Source organism: Anolis carolinensis, chromosome 4 (assembly GCF_035594765.1).
Source record: "Anolis carolinensis isolate JA03-04 chromosome 4, rAnoCar3.1.pri, whole genome shotgun sequence".
Taxonomy (NCBI): domain Eukaryota; kingdom Metazoa; phylum Chordata; class Lepidosauria; order Squamata; family Dactyloidae; genus Anolis; species Anolis carolinensis.
The window spans coordinates 169937376-169955183 of record NC_085844.1 but is presented as its reverse complement, the minus strand read 5'-3'; the positions used below and the strand labels follow the sequence as shown (position 1 = coordinate 169955183).

Below are 17808 nucleotides of genomic sequence, written 5' to 3'. Positions count from 1 at the left end.
TCAGGTGGAATCTCCTTTCCTGTAGTTTAAAGCCATTGTTCTGCGTCCTAGTCTGCAGGGCAGCAGAAAACAAGCTTGCTCCCTCCTTCCTATGACTTGCCCTCACATATTTATACATGTAGATCATGTCTAGCCTTCTCTTTGGCAGGCTAAATATGCCTAGTTATTTAAGCTGCTCCTCATAGGGCTTGTTTTCCAGACCCTTAATCATTTTAGTAGCCCTCCTCTAGACACATTCCAGCTTGTCAACATCTCCCTTCAATTGTGGTTCCCAAAATTGGACACAGCATTTCAGGTGTGGTCTGACTAAGGCAAAATTGAGAGGTAGCATGACTTCCCTGGATCTAGGCACTATATTCCTCACTATACACATCATATTGATGGCCCATGTTTAACTTGTTGCCCACAAGGACTCCAAGATCTTTTTCGCACATACCGATCATGTCTTCTCACCTTTCATCTAAGTCATTAATAACGATATTGAAAAGAACTGGGCCCGGGACTGAACCCTGTGCCACTCCACTTGTCACTTCTTTCCAGGATGAAGAAGACGCATTGGTGAGCACTAGGCTTGCTCAAATAATTCGTTTTCCCCGTTAACCGTTATTAATTCGTTATTTTCGTTTGTTTTGAAGCAATTTTGAAGCATTGGTTGTCCACACGTCTGGATATCGCGGTTTCGAATCGCGAGAGGCCGTTTTTCGTTATGTCGTCGTTTTTTTCGTTAGGAAAAAAAAGCTTTTGCAAATCACCCAAACTCCCACCATTCAGGCCCTTTCCTTTTGCCCCTCAGCAAAAGGGGCGTCACGGGCTCAGCCAATGGGAGGGGGCGAGGGGGAAGGAGGCCGAGGAGGAGGAGGAAGACGGAGGGGGGAAATGGCCGCCGCCGCCGCCTCGCCTCAGCTCAGGCCTGGTGTCTCTCTGTGAGGCGGGAAGGCGGCGGATGGAGCCGGGAATGGAGAGACCGAGAGAGACAGAGAGGGGCCCGGCGGTGAGGTTTTGACGTCTGTGCGAAGCTAGGCAAGTGGGGTTTATATATCTGTGGAAGGTCCAGGGTGGGAGAAAGAACTCTTGTCCGTGGGAGGCAAGTGTGAATGTTGCAATTGGTCACCTTGATTAGCATTGAATAGCCTTGCAGCTTCAAAGCCTGGCTGCTTCCTACCTGGGGGAATCCTTTGTTGGGAGGTATTAGCTGGCCCTGATTGTTTCCTGTCTGGAATTCCCATTTTCTGGGTGTTGTTCTTTTACTGTCCTGATTTTAGCTTTTCTGTAGCTAAAAATGCATATAAAATTGATTCTATAGGGAGGATAAATGATTGGATTTCAACTCCTACAGCTTAGCTTTCTCTGCCAATAATGGTACCATATCAAACTAAACCTCCCAAGATTCTGTAGCAGTGAGCCATCTTGGATATTGTAAGGGATTTATTATTATTATTATTATTATTATTATTATTATTATTATTATTATTATTATTAGACCTTGCTCCCAGGAAGGTGCTTTCGCTGTGGCTCCCAACTTATCTATCTACCTTTCCACATATTCTCCACATTGTGTGTATGTGTATGTATATTATATATACATGAGCCCCGATGGTGAAGTGTGTTAAAGCACTGAGCTGCTGAACTTGCAGACCGAAAGGTCCCAGGTTCAAATCCCGGGAGCAGAGTGAGTGCCCGCTGTTAGCTCCAGCTTCAGCCAACCTAGCAGCTTGAAAACATGCCAATGTGAGTAGATCAATAGGTACCGCTCTGGCGGGAAGGTAATGGCACTCCATGTAGTCATGCCGGCCACATGACCTTGGAGGTGTCTATGGACAACACTGGCTCTTGGGCTTAGAAATGGAGATGAGCACCAACCCCCAGAGTCAGACATGACTGAACTTAACGTCAAGGGATACCTTTACCTTTACCTATATACACACACACACACACACACACACATTATGCAGGGACTATATACACAGTATATATCACACACACACCAATTTAACAAAGTTTCAGCCACAAAAACAAAGTTTCTGAAGTAGAACAATGACTTTCACAGTAAAGACAACCCAATTTAACAGGAAATAAGACTTTCAAACCAGGAACAGATTTCTGCAATTATTAAAAAATGGTTTATTATAAAAGCTATGAAAATTCGCCAAAAATCAGAGGATAAGGGAAACGTTCCAAATTTTGGTGAGCTATCAGTGTTAAATGTGTTCTACCACTGTACCAAGTTTGAAGAAGATCACTCAAAAAATGAGGGTGGGAGAGTCCTGTAAAGTCCTCTCCCTCTGTGCTGTTTTTGGGAATTGCGCATGCGCGTCCGCCATCAACGAATTAATTTAGAAAATAACGAATTTTCGTTAATTTCGAATTTTTTGGGGGGCCAAATTCGGAAATACCATCAGAAACGAAAAGCTGCCCCCCTCTAGTTTTGAAACGAGTTTAGAATCAAATTTTTCGTGGATCGATCAAGCCTAGTGAGCACCCTTTGGGTTCGTTCACTTAGCCAATTACAGTTCCATCTAAATACATGCTCTAGTCTAATTTTAGACATTTATGATTTGTATAAATCATTGTATAACAGTTCGGAAAGGATAACCGGAAATAATTTGATCCCGGTTTGGTTTTGCAACAGCAGCAGACAAATATTTGCAGAGGATGCCATTTTTAGAAAGTTTGTCTTCAAAGAGGCTGCAGTATTCAGAATTGTTCAGATATGTTCAAATTATATGGCCATGTTCTTCACATTCATTTGCTTTGTTCAGAAGCAAGGTATATTAAAAAGTAGGCAGTAAACTAGAAATATGATTCGTATGTAGTTTTCCCACATGCATTTTTTCCTGAGCTGGAGGCACAAATTTAAATCTTTCTGCATCCCCTTTCTTTCTTCAGAGCCCATGCATACATTTATCATAGAAAATCTTGACAGCACCTTTTCTCCTTATATTTCTAGTCAGAAATGGGTCAGCCATTGCCCTTACCCTCATTAGCATATGCAAACATTTCATATGCAATTGAAGACGTAGTAAGAGCACATCAAGTGTGCGGGGTGTTAATTAGTAAATTGTAGAGTATTAGAATCCAAGTTAAAGAGTTTAAGTATGTTGGCATGAGAAATCTTGAATGGTGAGGTAGGAGGCAGAGATACAGCTTTAAGAAATATGATTTATCATGAATTGTTCATAAGATACTTCAGGCTGCTCATAAGGTATTCAAGAAATATCATTTATTGTAATAAATGTCAAAAATTGTCTGCATTTGAGTGGATAGACTGGAAAAGCTAAGAACTTGCCCCCAGCAATTATAAAATAGTAGTCACTCTGTTTCAGAGATTTAAAGGTCCTGATGTCTTATTTTCGTAACTTTTATTTTCATTGAATAAAACCTTCTGCTTTCAACTTGAAGATGTGTCTAAATTCTGACTGCTTTCTGCAGAGACATAACTACAGAAGAGTTGTATGAATGACATTTTGCTTATGCACTTTCATATGGTCCTTTAGATTTTTTGTAGTTTCGTTAGTTGAAGCTGGTCTTACTGATATGTTTGTTGAGCAGGTTTGCAATCTTTGCCATCTATTGTGGTGACACCTTTTGCGGAATACAAATTTCTTTGCTGCTCTGGCAAATCTAAACTCTGCATGACCTATTTCACTTTTCACTCTATGATAATTTGTACAAATTATAATTACACCTTCCACACTGATATATGATAATTTGTACAAATTATAATTACACCTTCCACACTGATATATGATAATTTGTACAAATTATAACTGTATAAAATTAAACCTATTGTGTCCATAACTTATTTAAAGCTGGTTTTGAAGTACATTTAATTTTTAGAAACTCCTGTTCATTCTCCAAACCAGCAATACCATGCTGAGAGTTCTTGGAGAACGGGAGAAGTCCCGGCAGATTGGAGGACGGCAAATGTGGTCCCTATTTTCAAGAAGGGAAAAGAGGACAACCCAAAATTAAAGGATGAGAATGGACAAATAAAATCCAAGGAGGAAGACTTGAGGGAAATAATGGCAAGTTATTATGAAAAGTTGTATGCAAACAAAGAAACAGAAAGGTCAGAGGGAATTGTTGTAAGAAAATTAGACCCACAGGATCAAATAGGATTGAACAAAACTATTACTAGTAAGGAAATTTAAGAAGTTATTTATAATCTTAAACCAAACTCTTCCCCCGGACCTGACGGTTTTACTTCTAACTTTTATAAAATATTCCAATTAGAAATTATTCCAAATTTAGAAATCTTATTTAATGAGATATTAAAGAATAGAACAATCCCTGAAACATGGAAAAGATCCAAAATAATCACAATCTTAAAACCCAATAAAGACGAGACCAACCCCACCTCTTACAGGCCAATCACCCTATGCAATGTAGATTACAAAAATTTTACAAACTCCTTGCCAATAGATTAACAGACACAATCCCAAAATTAATAGGGGAAGACCAATACGGTTTTATTAAAAATAGAAGACTTGCAGACCCAATTAGAAATATACTCAATGCAATTAATCAAGTTACTAGAGAAAAAGAAAAACTTTTGTTATTAAAATTGGATGTCTATAAAGCATTCGACACGGTCAACCATCAATATCTTCAACAAGTCTGTGAAGAATATAATTTGGGGAGAGAGTTCTGTGAAGTAATTAAGGAACTTTACAAAGATAACCAAGCACAATTACTTAACAGTGGAACCAGGACAAGAATGATCAAGATTAATAGTGGAACTAAATAAGGTTGTCCACTCTCCCCTATTATATTTGCTTTGGTAATAGAACCTTTAGCAAATTTTATCAGGGATAATGACAAAATTAAAGGTTTCAAAATTGCAAGGGAATTAATCAAAATTAACTTATTCGCGGATGATGTCATGGTTCTAATGGGATCACCAGTGGACTCTATAAAAGAAGTTATTCATACCATAAAAAAAATTTGAGAATCTATCAGGGTTGGCCATTAATATTCAAAAATCAGAAATTCTACATACAAATCTGTTTTGGAAAGAGTTAAAAGAAATACAGACCATATCTGGGATAAAATTAGGAGAAAAGAAGTTAAAATGTTTAGGTGTTAATATTCCCAAAAAATTTAAACAATATAATTCAATTAAATTATAACAATTTATGGAAAAAAGTAAACAATCAAATTCGTAATTGGAATAATCGGAACTGGGATATGTCAAACAAAATTAAGTTAGTCAAAATGATGGTTCTCCCCAAATTTGTATACCTATTTCAAGTCCTTCCATATAGTATCCCCAGGAAAATAATTAAGAAATGGGACAATTCAATAAAAACTTGGATAACAGGTAGAAATAAAAACAGAATTCCCAATTCAGTATTCTACTCCTCAGAACAGAACCGAGGATGGGGGGCACCCAAACTATAAGACTATTATGAACACTACCAATTAACAAGATTATTAGAATTAGATTTTAATGACTCAAGAAGATGGGTCAGAATTGAAAAAACAATAAACGGATGGCACAATTGCCTATGTTTAAAAGGATGGGTGTACAATAAAACTCTAAAAGAAATTAAAGGAGGACCAATGATCTCATCTATGGAGTGCTGGAAAAAATGACAAGGTAAATTACCAATAAAACAATAGATATACTCCCAATAGAGTTTTTAAATAACAAAAAGGAACAGATATTTGGTAAAGTGATAACAAATTTTAAACAAAATGGAATGAAATTGATAAGAGACCTCTTAAACCCAGATGGGACAATTAAGGATTGGGAAATGATAAAAGACATTTGTGGGCAACGTAACTGGCTTCTTTGGAGTGGACTGAAACAAAGGATTATGAATTGGAAGAAAAAGGAAGGTCCAGAAACAGATTTTGAACAAATTTTAAAATGGAAATTAGAAAAGGAGAAAGGCCTGATGGGTTTTATATATAAGAAATTAATTGAAAAACAATATAAATTGAAACAAACATTGGCTGAGGTATGGAAAGAGGACTTGAACATTAATGACTCTGACATCAAATACTGGATGAATTCAATTAAAAAAAACAAGCAGATAAGGATTAGAGAAACCCAAAGAAAAATACTGACTAAATGGTACAGAACCCCAATCCAATTAGCTTATATAACTAAAACAACCACAAAATTGTGTTGGCACGGATGTGGAAAAATTGACTCATATATTCATATGTGGTAGGAATGTGATAAAGTACAACAATTTTATAACAAGGTAAAGAAGGAAACTGAAGATTTAACAGGACAAAATTGGTTTTGAAAAATAAAGAATTCTTCATCCAGAAATTAGATAAGAACAAAATCACTAAGGACTGGGGGAAAATTATAAAATACATGATAGTTGCCGCTCAAGCAACAGTTGCCTTGGGTTGGAAAGAGCAAACAAAGTGGCAAGTTAAAAAAATGGTATGAATACCTAGCTTCAGGATTACATCCTTGAAAGGAAAACTAAATATATATCAGGCAGAATCAAAAAGAACTGGGATCTGAAATGGGGAAGATTGATAGATAAAGTCAAAGGACAAAGAAAATATAAAGAATTGAATCATTATTTACGACTGGCCAATTAAAATAATATCTGAATGAAATAAAGTACTGTTCCCAGAGGGTGGGGGAGGGGTGAGGGGTGAAAAACCAATTGACATAAGTGGGAGATAAAGGTGGAATTAGCAAGTGTAACGTTCCTGAGAATATATGATTTGATGTGTATATTGAAATGGTGATGGATTTTTGTTATTATTCCACTGGTAATTTACAATGAAAACATTTTTTTAAAAAAAAGAAGAAGAAAAAAAGAGGACAACCCAAACAATTACCGTCCGGTCAGCCTCACGTCGATACCAGGAAAGATTCTGGAAAAGATCAGTAATGTGGTCTGCAAACATTTAGAAATGAATGCGGTCATCGCTAATAGTCAACACGGATTTATCAAAAACAAGTCGTGCCAGACTAATCTGATCTCATTTTTAGATAGAGTTAAAAGCTGGGTTGATGCAGGGAATGTGATGGATGTAGCGTATCTGAATTTCCATAAGGCCTTCGACAAGGTCCCCCACGACCTTCTGGCAACAATCTAGTCAAATGTGGGCTAGGCAAAACTACGGTTAGGTGGATCTTTAATTGGTTAAATAAACAACCCCAAAGGGTGCTCACCAATGCTTCCTCTTCATCCTGGAAAGAAGTGAGGAGTGAAGTGCCGCAGGGTTCCGTCCTGGGCCCGGTTCTGTTCAACATCTTTATTAATGACTTAGATTAAGTGTTAGAAGGCATGATCATCACGTTTGCAGATGACACCAAATTGGGAGGAATAGCCAATATTCCAGAAGACAGGAGCAGAATCCAAAACTATCTTAACAGATTAGAGAGATGGGCAAAAACTAACAAAATGAAGTTCAACAAGAACAAATGGAAGATACTCCACTTAGGCAGATAAAATGAAATGCAAAGATACAGAATGGGGGACGCCTGGCTTGATAGCAGTACATGTGAAAAAATATCTTGGAGTCCTTGTGGACAACAAGTTCAACATGAGCTAACAATGTCATGAGGCAGATAAAAAAGCCAATGGGATTTTGGCCTGCATAAATAGGAGTCTGGTGTCTAGATCCAGGGAAGTCATGCTACCCCTCTATTCTGTCTTGGTCAAACCACACCTGGAATACTGTGTCCAATTCTGAGCATCACAATTGAAGGGAGATGTTGACAAGCTGAAATGTGTCCAGAGGAGGGGAACTAAAATGATCAAGGGTCTGGAGAACAAGTTTTATGAGGAGCGGCTTAAAGGGCTGGTTTATGTTTATCCTGCAGAAGAGAAAGCTGAGAGGAGACATGATAGCCATGTATCAATATGTGAGGGAAAGTCATAGGGTGCAAGCTTGTTTTCTGCTGCCTTGGAGACTAGGACATGGAACAATGGAACAATGAACACGAGGAAGAACTTTTTAACTGTGAGAGGTGTTCGGCAGTAGAACTCTCTGCCCCAGAGTGTAGTGGAGGCTTTTAAGCAGAGGCTGGATGACCATCTGTCGGGGGTGCTCTTAATGTGGTTTTCCTGCTCCTTGGCAGGGGGTTGAACTGGATGGCCCGTGAGGTCTCTTCCAACTTTATGATTCGATGAGTCTATGTGGATATGCTTAATATGGAATAATCCCCCCCCCCCCGCCAAATCTAAATCCAACTTTGAGCTAAGAAATTTTCCTGATATACAATGCTGCTTCAATACATCTGTAGTCTTTTTTGTTTTGTCTTCCCAAATTCTCTCATTCTCTTTTCTGCTGCATACATTTTTAAGCACATCATGCACTTATTAGGAAGGCAGAGTTCTGGATTGGAAAGGCATCAATTCAGAGCCAGTCAAAAGACGGGGTACATTTTATACTGTACAGGTTTACTGTGGAAGACTTCAGGACAGAGACTAGTCGGAGCAAAGGAAGGGATCCAAATAATTAGCTTTCCCTGAATAAGAGACGTTTGTTCTTGGGGCCACTAATAAACAAACACATAAATAGGAATCATTTGGGTTAGATTTTGCTAAATAATACTGTTTGGAATAAAAGTAAGCACAAATCATTCATAGCTTATTAGAGTTTGAATATAGTTAGCCCTCCACATTTACTAGATTTATGGGCACAGAACCCTATGAAAGTGAGAAACTGTGAATAAAGAAATTGTTATTTTTATAACTGTGAGAACACCTCCCTAGGAAATTCTGGGTCTTCCAGCATAATACTATGGTCATCTGTTGAAAGCTGACCATAGAATTTCATTGATAGGCTTTAGAGATTCCTAAAGAGTGCAATTTCTAGAAATCTCAAGATTCTCCAACATGATTGGAAGAAGCTGACTGTAAAGCCACACGAGAGAACCTAGAGATTTCTAGAGATAATATTTTAAATCAAATATGTGAATAATCAAATTCACAAAAATCAAAATCACAAATGTGGAGGAACAACTGTTATAATTTTCTGAACAATCTCAATGGTAATGGACACACATTTAATTTTTTTCATAATCATACTGCCCCTTATTTATTTTTACATACATACTAGGTGTGGCTTCCAAGTAATTGTAGACTAATTCTTTCTGATTTTGTAAAAAAAAATCTTTCTGATTTTAAAAAAAGACATCTACAATAACAATAGAAGAATATTTTTAAAAATATGTAACTTTATATTGAAGCTCTCCATACTAGTAGTAGCAGACTTGCATGTGAACAATGTCTTTAAAAGATGTTATAAACTTATATTTATTCATTGTTTCAATCACTTTTTCAGGTACTTCAACACCACTGATAATAATTTGCAGTATTGGGGCCTTGACTACCCACCTCTTACTGCTTATCACAGTCTCTTGTGTGCTTATGTGTAAGTCATTTATATTCCATTTTTATAATCTTGTTTCCAGGAAAAAAGATAAAAATATAACTGACATAGAGGCTGTTTGCATGCCCTGAGGATGTAATGCACTCATAATGATTTGGTATCCATGATGGATATTGTTGGGCAATTTTAGAAATAGTTGTGTACCAGAAAAGCAGAATTATTAGTATTTGCAAGCAGAAGGTGAGCAAGAACCAGTCCCATATATCAAGTCTCTCTCGAAGGTTAAGAGCCTACCTACATGGGCCACATACCTCTGAGTGGATCTGGAGTTGAGGTACTTTGAATCAGCGCCTTCTCAGAATTGGCACAACTGCTTACGTGGACCCAAAGCTCTGCACCAGAATCTTGGGGAAAAAACAGAGTAGCTCTTGACTTTTAAAAATGTGGTTCAAGGCCACATTCAGCAGCCTCAGCTAGCATTAACTTGAATCAACTCATGCAGCTACTATTGTACTAGGAATGATAACTTATGGCAGTACACATTGTTTAATTGTTCTTACTTGGCTCGTACCAGTAGGAGTGGATAACCAAGCTATCCATGATTTGTTTAGTGTGTTGTCTAAACTGGGAATTCTCACAAGTCATAAACTAAGAACAAACCCTGAATACTTTGTTTTTCTGTATCCAGTAACTGTCATTGTAAAAATTGTGATTAAAAATCAACTATAATTATACTGGATTTTTTTTCCCGTCAGGAGCGACTTGAGAAACTGCAAGTCGCTTCTGGTGTGAGAGAATTGGCTATCAGCAAGGACGTTGCCCAGGGGACACCCAGATGTTTTTTGATGTTTTTATCATCCTTGTGGGAGGCTTCTCTCATGTCCCCGCATGTATATTGGGATGATGGAAAGTTTTGCTTTAAATCTGTTGGCTGTAGCTTCTTTCTTTATATTTAAAAGAATCCTTAATAATTTATTACAATATGTGAAAGAGGAATATTTTCTGTTTTCTTTGTTGGTAGTTGGTGTTTAATCTTGAATGAAGCATAATTGTGAAGATGTTTGATTCAATCTATGTCACTTGTATTGTTAATAATACACTATTAAATTATGAATAAACTCTGAGTGGTCTTACACTTTTTTTAACAGAGCACAATTAATAGATCCAAGTTGGGTCGCTCTCCACACATCTCATGGGTATGAGAGTCAGCCACACAAGTTATTCATGCGTACAACAGGTAGGATTTTTTTCAACATAAACTCAAAAGGTATTGATTGATCAATGGTATTTATATTCTGCATTTCTCCCAGTATGATACACAAGGTATCTCAGAAACAGTAAGACAGAATTAGCCAAAAGCATACTAAAATTAAAACAAGATTGAAATGTAACAATTTTTAAAATTATAATTTAAATTTTATAAAGTCACTAAAGCATACAAAAGTTAATTGTTTTTTCATTCTTTAATCTGACCATATCCTCTAGATCAGTGGTTCTCAACATTCTTCAGGGAGCCCTTGAGGCTTCGCAAAGCATATTGAAGGAGCCCCGCACTTTCCTCTTCCTCTTCTCCCTCCCTTGCCGCCAAAAGCCTTTTTTCCTTACCTTTCCCACCGCTTAGGGGGTGCTTTGATTGTGTTTTTCCTGCATGGCAGAAGGGAGTTTAACTGGATGGTCCCTCGCGTTTCTGCTATTGCTATTATTATTATTATTATTATTATTATTATTATTATTATTATTATTATTATTACTACTACTACTACTACGGCAATGTATTGGGGTGCTTTGATTGTGGTTTTCCTGTATGGCAGAAAGAGGCTGGACTGGATGGCTCCAGGGATCTCTGAAATACTGTTAAGTTTATATTGGTCAAAAAGTTTGCCCATGCCTGATATATACATACACACATTATATATATATATATACTAGCTGTGCCCGGCCACGCGTTGCTATGGCGAAGTCTGGTGGTATGGGAAATAAAGTATTGAGGAATTGGTGGTAGTTAAGGTCAAGGGTAAAGGTTTTCCCCAGACATTAAGTCCAGTCGTGTCTGACTCTGGAGGTTGGTGCTCATCTCCATTTCTAAGCCGAAGAGCCAGCGTTGTCCGTAGACTCCTCCAAGGTCATGTGACCATTGGCATGACTGCATGGAGCACCATTACCTTCCCGCCGGAGCAGTACCTATTGATGCACTCACATTTGCATGTTTTCGAACTTCTGCGTTGGCAGAAGCTGGGGCTAACAGTGGGGGTTCTCTCCGCTCCCCCAATTCAAACCTGTGACCTTTTGGTCCAGAAGTTCAGCAGCTCAGCGCTTTAACACACTGCGCCATCAGGGGATATTATTTCCTAAAGGTTGTGAATATACAATATTTCTGATTGGTTTTTTTTTGTTGGAGGCACGTATGAATGCTGCAATTAGGAAAAATGATTAGGATGTAATGGCCTTGCAGCTTTAAAGCCTGGCTGTTTCCTCCCTGAGTGAATTTTTTGTTGGGAGGTGTTAGCTGGCCCTGATTGTTTCCTGTCTGGAATTCCCTTGTTTTCAGAGTGGTGTTGTTTGCGATATTTTATGTGCTTCTACTGTCTGTGGCCCTGAGAAAACAGAGGATTTTCCAGACTTTGATGATGGGAATACTTTGTTGGGAGGTGTTAGCTGGCCCTGATTGTTTCCTGTCTGGAATACCCTTGTTTTCAGAGTGATGTTGTTTGCGATATTTTATGTGCTTCTACTGTCTGTGGCCCTGAGAAAACAGGATTTGCCAGACTTTGATGATGGGAATACTTTGTTGGGAGGTGTTAGCTGGCCCTGATTGTTTCCTGTGTGGAATTCCCCTGTTTATTTACTGTCCTGGTTTTAGAGATTATATTGTTCTGCATTATTCTATCCCAGTAATTATTTCATATTAAAGAAGAATCTCACTTATCCAACATTCGCTTATACAATGTTCTGGATTATCCAACGCAGTCTGCCTTTTCATAATCAATGTTTTTTGTAGTCAGTGTTTTAAATTCATTGTGATATTTTAGTGGTAAATTTGTAAATACAGTACAGTAGAGTCTCACTTATCCAACATAAACGGGCCGGCAGAACGTTGGATAAGCGAATATGTTGGATAATGAGGAATTAAGGATAACCCTATTAAACATCAAATTAAGTTATGATTTTACAAATTAAGCACCAAAACATCATGTTAGACAACAAATTTGTCAGAAAAAGTAGTTCAGTACACAGTAATGCTATATAGTAATTACTGTATTTATGAATTTAGCACCAAAATATCACGATATATTGAAAGCATTAACTACAAAAATGTGTTGGATAATCCAGAACGTTGGATAAGCGAGTGTTGGATAAGTGAGACTCTACTGTAAATACTACATAGCATTACTGCGCATGGAACTACTTTTTCTGTCAAATTTGTTGTATAATATGATGTTTTGGTGCTTAATTTGTATAACGATTACCTAATTTGATGTTTAATTGGCTTTTCCTGAATCCCTTCTTATTATCCAACATATTCACTTATCCTGCCAGCCTGTTTACGTTGGATAAGTGAGACTCTACTGTATATTGATAATCTTAAATTATCTGCTTAGAACTGGATTATATGAGGCTCCTTCTTCACAGCTGTATAAAATGCACACTGAAGTGGATTATATGGTAGTGTGGAGTCAAGATAATCCAGTGCAAAGCAGATAATATAAGATTATAAATGGGTTATATAGCTGTGTTGAAGGGCCTTGAGTCTACACTGCCATATAATCCAGTGCAAATTAGATAATCTGTGGAAGAAGTCTACGTGAGGCCTAAATCTGCCTGTCCCCTAACTGAAACCTGGCTGTCCCTTGGTTGCTAGGCAACCAAGTGGGCAGAGATTAGCCCTCTAAACTGGCAGCAATTGGATAAAAGCAATTATTGCTCTCCCTCTAATTAGGACTTTATTTTTCTTTTCTTTTTGTTGTATCAACCTTGAGGCGTGGATGATGGGTTGTGTTGTCAAATTTTGAGGTTGGGGGGCCTGTACTTTTGTTGTTTTGTGAATTGCCGTGATGCCATCACTCTTTTATATATATAGATAAACACACATAATATATATAAACATTTCTTGGGGTTCCATAAGAAACTTTTGCTTCAAAAAGGGCTCCATGGCTGAAAAAGTTTGAGAACATCTATACTGGATTATTTGATGTAATTGGAGTTTTTGAGGTATCAAAATACAAAAAAAGTAACTATAATCGGAAGTAAATCATGGTATGGAATATGTTGCCAGGCCTATTGACAGGCTGTTGTCATGTCAATTTGAGGTCAGTTTATGCATGAGCTCAACGTCTACATCAAGCACAAGAAATGGGACCTATTAAGTGATGGTTTCTGAGTTGTACAAATCCCTCCCAAAGAATATGTCCCTGGCCTTCGCAGCAGAGGCTTCTAAACAGACGTCAAACCCCCAAATATATAGGTATATTTTACCAGAAGTATATTTACTAATAGGTAATATTTTACCATGCTGTTGCCTTTAAAATAGTTTAAGATATTGCATTTATTTTTATCACAGAGTGTGCTGCTAGCAATACATTATTTAAAATTTTATATTTTAGGACATACTATTATAAGAAGAAATATGACTTTATTTCTGATTTTTCCCCTGTAGTGCCTTGTATGGACATTTTCATAAAAGCTGGCATGTAAGGAATTAGTTGGAGCCCCCAGTGGCGAAGCGGATTAAACCGCTGAGCTGCTGAACGAAAGGTCAGTGGTTCGAATCTGGGGAGCGGGATGAGCACCCGCTGTTAGCCCCAGCTTCTGCCAACCTAGCAGTTCGAAAACATGCAAATGTGAGTAGATCAATAGGTAGAAGGTAATGGCGCCCCATGCAGTCATGCCAGCCACATTACCTAGGAGGTGTCTATGGACAACGCTGGCTCTGGCTTAGAAATGGAGATGAGCACCACCCCCCAGAGTTGGACTCGACTAGACTAAATATCAGGGGGAAACCTTTACCTTTAGCTAAGGAATTAGTTAATTAAATACTGCATAATAACAGCTTGAATATTTCACATAGTAGCTTTGGTAATTCCTACTATATTAGGCTTAATCTGTCCTGCTGTGTAAGACTGAAATGTATAGCAGTTATATTTGCTTGACCAGAAGATGTAGATATTTTGAATTGACAGATTAAACTTCATTAAGATTATTTTCTGAACCAATAGTTGGATATGGAAAATGTATTTGCAAGTGTTCTGTTGGTGTACCGTCCACCCTGCTGCTCAACAGTCTCCCTTCTTGAGCTAGCTGGGGTGGTCTTGGGGTTGGGCTTGAAGTCTCAGTGGTTAATAGTGCTGGGAGACTTCAATATCCATGCTGAGATTATCCTGTCGGGAGTGGCTGAGGACTTTATGGCTTCAATGACAACCATGGGTCTGTCCCAAATGGTATCTTGCCCTAACCATGCTGCTGGACATACTTTGGACCTTGTTTTCTGTGCACGATGGGATGGTGATTGTGGTGTGGAGGAACTTGTCACAGTTCCATTGTCATGGACCAATCACTACCTGGTCAGGTTTAGACTCGCTGGGACTCCAAACCTCCGCTGGGTTGGAGAACTGATTAAGATGGTCCACCCCAGGAGGCTTATGGATCTGGATGGATTCCTGAAGGCACTTGGGGATTTTCCTGTCACTTTGGCAGGCGATTCAGTCAAAGCTTTGGTTCACCTCTGGAATGGGGAAATGGCTAGGGCAGTGGACACAATTGCTCCTGAATGTCCCCTCTCATGGAGCAGAACCAAACCAACTCCCTGGTTTTCCAAGAAGTTTGCGGCTATAAAGCAAGTGAGATGGAGACTAGAGCGATGTTGGCGGAAAACCCGTAGCAAATCTGACCGAGCACAGGCTAGAGCGTATTTGAAAGCCTACTCTGTGGCAATGGAGGCAGCGAAAAAATAGTTCCTCGCATCTGCAAGGAACTGTCCAGATGAGCTGTTTCGAGTGGTCAGAGGGCTACTACATACTGGTCCTCAAGGAGAAATCCCTGACCATTCAGCAGCCTATTGTGAAGAATTTGCAAGGCACTTTTCAGATAAAGTTGATCAGATCCATTCCGACTTGGATGCCGTTATTGATACAGTTCCAATGGATGTAACTTTGGCTCTTGCTTGTCCAGTGTTGATGGATACTTTTCAAATTGTACAGCCTGGGGATGTGGACAGGATCCTTGGAGAAGTGAGAGCTACCATGTGTATTCTAGATCCTTGTGCTTCCTGGCTGATCATATAGGCCAGTAGGGGACTGGCAGAGTGGGTGAAGGTGGTGGTCAATGCCTTCTTAAAACAAGGCAAAGTTTCAGCTTACCTAAGGGAGGCAGTTATGAGATCTATATTTAAAAAGCCATCCCTGAACCCCTCTATAATGGACAACTATCGGCCAGTGTCCAAGCTCCCCTTTCTGAGAAAGGTCTTAGAGCGTGTGGTGGCTTCCCAACCCCAGGGATCTCTGGATGAAACGGAGTATCTAGATCAATTTCAGTCTGGTTTCAGGCCTGGCTATGGAACAGAGACAGCTTTGGTCACCTTGGTGGATGACCTCCGTAGAGAGCTAGACAGGGGCAGTGTGTCCCTCTTGGTTCTCCTGGACCTCTTATCGGCTTTTGATACCATTGACCATGGTATGCTTCTGGATCATTTCGCTGGGATGGGACTGGAAGGCACTGTCTTACAGTGGTTCCAGTCCTTCCTGGAGGGCCATACCCAGAAGGTGATGTTTGAATCCCTGATAGTTGACCTGTGGGGTTCCTCATGATTCCATTTTGACCCCCATGCTGTTCAACATATACATGAAACTGCTGGGAGAGGTCATCCAGAGTTTTTGAGTTTGGTGCCACCTATATGCAGATGATAGCCAACTCTACTACTCCTTTCCACCTAATGCCAAGGAAGCTGTCTTGACCCTAAACCAGTGTCTGTCATCAGTAATGGACTGGATGAGAGCAAACAAATTGAAACTTAATCCAGACAAGACAGAGGTGCTCCTGGTCAGTCAGAAGGTAGATCAGGAAATATAATAATCTATATATATAAAAGGGTAATGAAATTTTGGCCTAGGACAAAACAACAAAACAACACATCCCAGAAACACTAAACTTGGCAGCACAACCCCTCATCCATGCCTCTACGTTCATACAACAAAAAGAAAAGAAAAATAAAGTCCTAATTAGAGGGAGAGGAATAATTGTTTTTATCCAATTGCTGCCAGTTAGAAGGCTAAGCTCTCCCCACTTGGTCTCCTAGCAACCCACTCAGCCCAGGGGACAGGCAGAATTAGGCCTCACTTAGGCCTCTTCCACACTGCCTATAAAATACAGATTATCAGATTTGAACTGGATTATATGGCAGTGTAGACTCAAGGGACTTCCACACAGCTATATAACCCATTTATCATCTTATATTATCTGCTTTAAACTGGATTATCTTGAGTCCACACTGCCATATAATCCACTTCAGTGTGCAGTTGGACACAACTGGACTTAATGTCAGGGGAAAACCTTTACCCTTTACCTTAACTACCACCAATTCCTCAATACTTTATTTCCCATACCGCCATACTTTGCCACAGCAATGCGTGGCCGGGCACAGCTAGTATAATAATAAAACTTTATTTATATACTGCTCTATCTCCTCAGGGGACTCAGGGTAGTTTCCAGCATAGCAAAAAACAAAAAAACAAAAAACCATACAACAACTTAAAACCATACAACAACTTAAACATAATACAAGTAATGAACATTAGGACACAAAACATACAATTCAAAACAACCACAGAATTAAATCTAGTAAGAAAATACTCCATCACTGGGCCACGATATAGTGACCAGGGGGTTCAGCGTTGGGGTGGCCAACTATAATAGGGATTCAGCCTGTGCTGGATGGGGTCACACTCCTCCTGAAGACACAGGTCCGCAGTTTGGGGGTCCACCTGGACTAGGCATTGAACCTGAAGTTCAATGTCAGCAGTGCTTTTACACAATTAAAACTTGTGCGCCAACTGTGCCCATTCCTTGGGAAGCCAGATCTGGCCATGGTGGTACATGCCTTAGTTGTATCCCGTCTGGATGACTATAACATGCTCTATGTGGGGCTGCCTCTGAAAAGTACTTGGAAACTTCAGCTGATCCAAATAGCTGCAGCCAGGTTGCTCACTGGGGATGGCTACAGGGAGTGGACAACCCCCCTATTGCAGCAGCTCCATTGGCTGCCAGTCTGTTACTGGGCACAATTCAAAGTGCTGGTTATGACCTTTAAAACCCTAGGCATTTCAGGTCCAGATTATTTGGCCTACCACATCCCCTTGTACTGTATGAATCTGCCAAGGCCCTGAGATCTTCAGGAGAGACCAGTCTCTCGGTCCCGCCTCCATTTCAAGCTCAGCTGGTGGGAACGAGAGAGCGGGCTTTCCTTCTCGGTGGCTGCCCCTCGACTCTGGAACTCCTTGC

General features: G+C 39.3%; 1 protein-coding gene across 10 annotated transcripts in view; it reads left to right on the top strand.

The window, feature by feature from the left end:
- The window catches only part of alg6 (ALG6 alpha-1,3-glucosyltransferase), a 72814-nt gene that overhangs the window by 22565 nt on the left and 32441 nt on the right, over positions 1-17808 (top strand). For 9 of the 10 annotated variants that reach the window (XM_062978232.1, XM_062978237.1, XM_008109330.3 and 6 more), the window contains 2 exons: positions 9271-9360; positions 10467-10555. The exons of the other annotated variant lie outside the window; for it this stretch is intronic. In XM_062978232.1, the coding sequence (XP_062834302.1) occupies positions 9271-9360; positions 10467-10555 (179 nt within the window). The remainder of the gene's footprint in view (positions 1-9270; positions 9361-10466; positions 10556-17808) is intronic. 10 annotated transcript variants of the gene reach the window in all.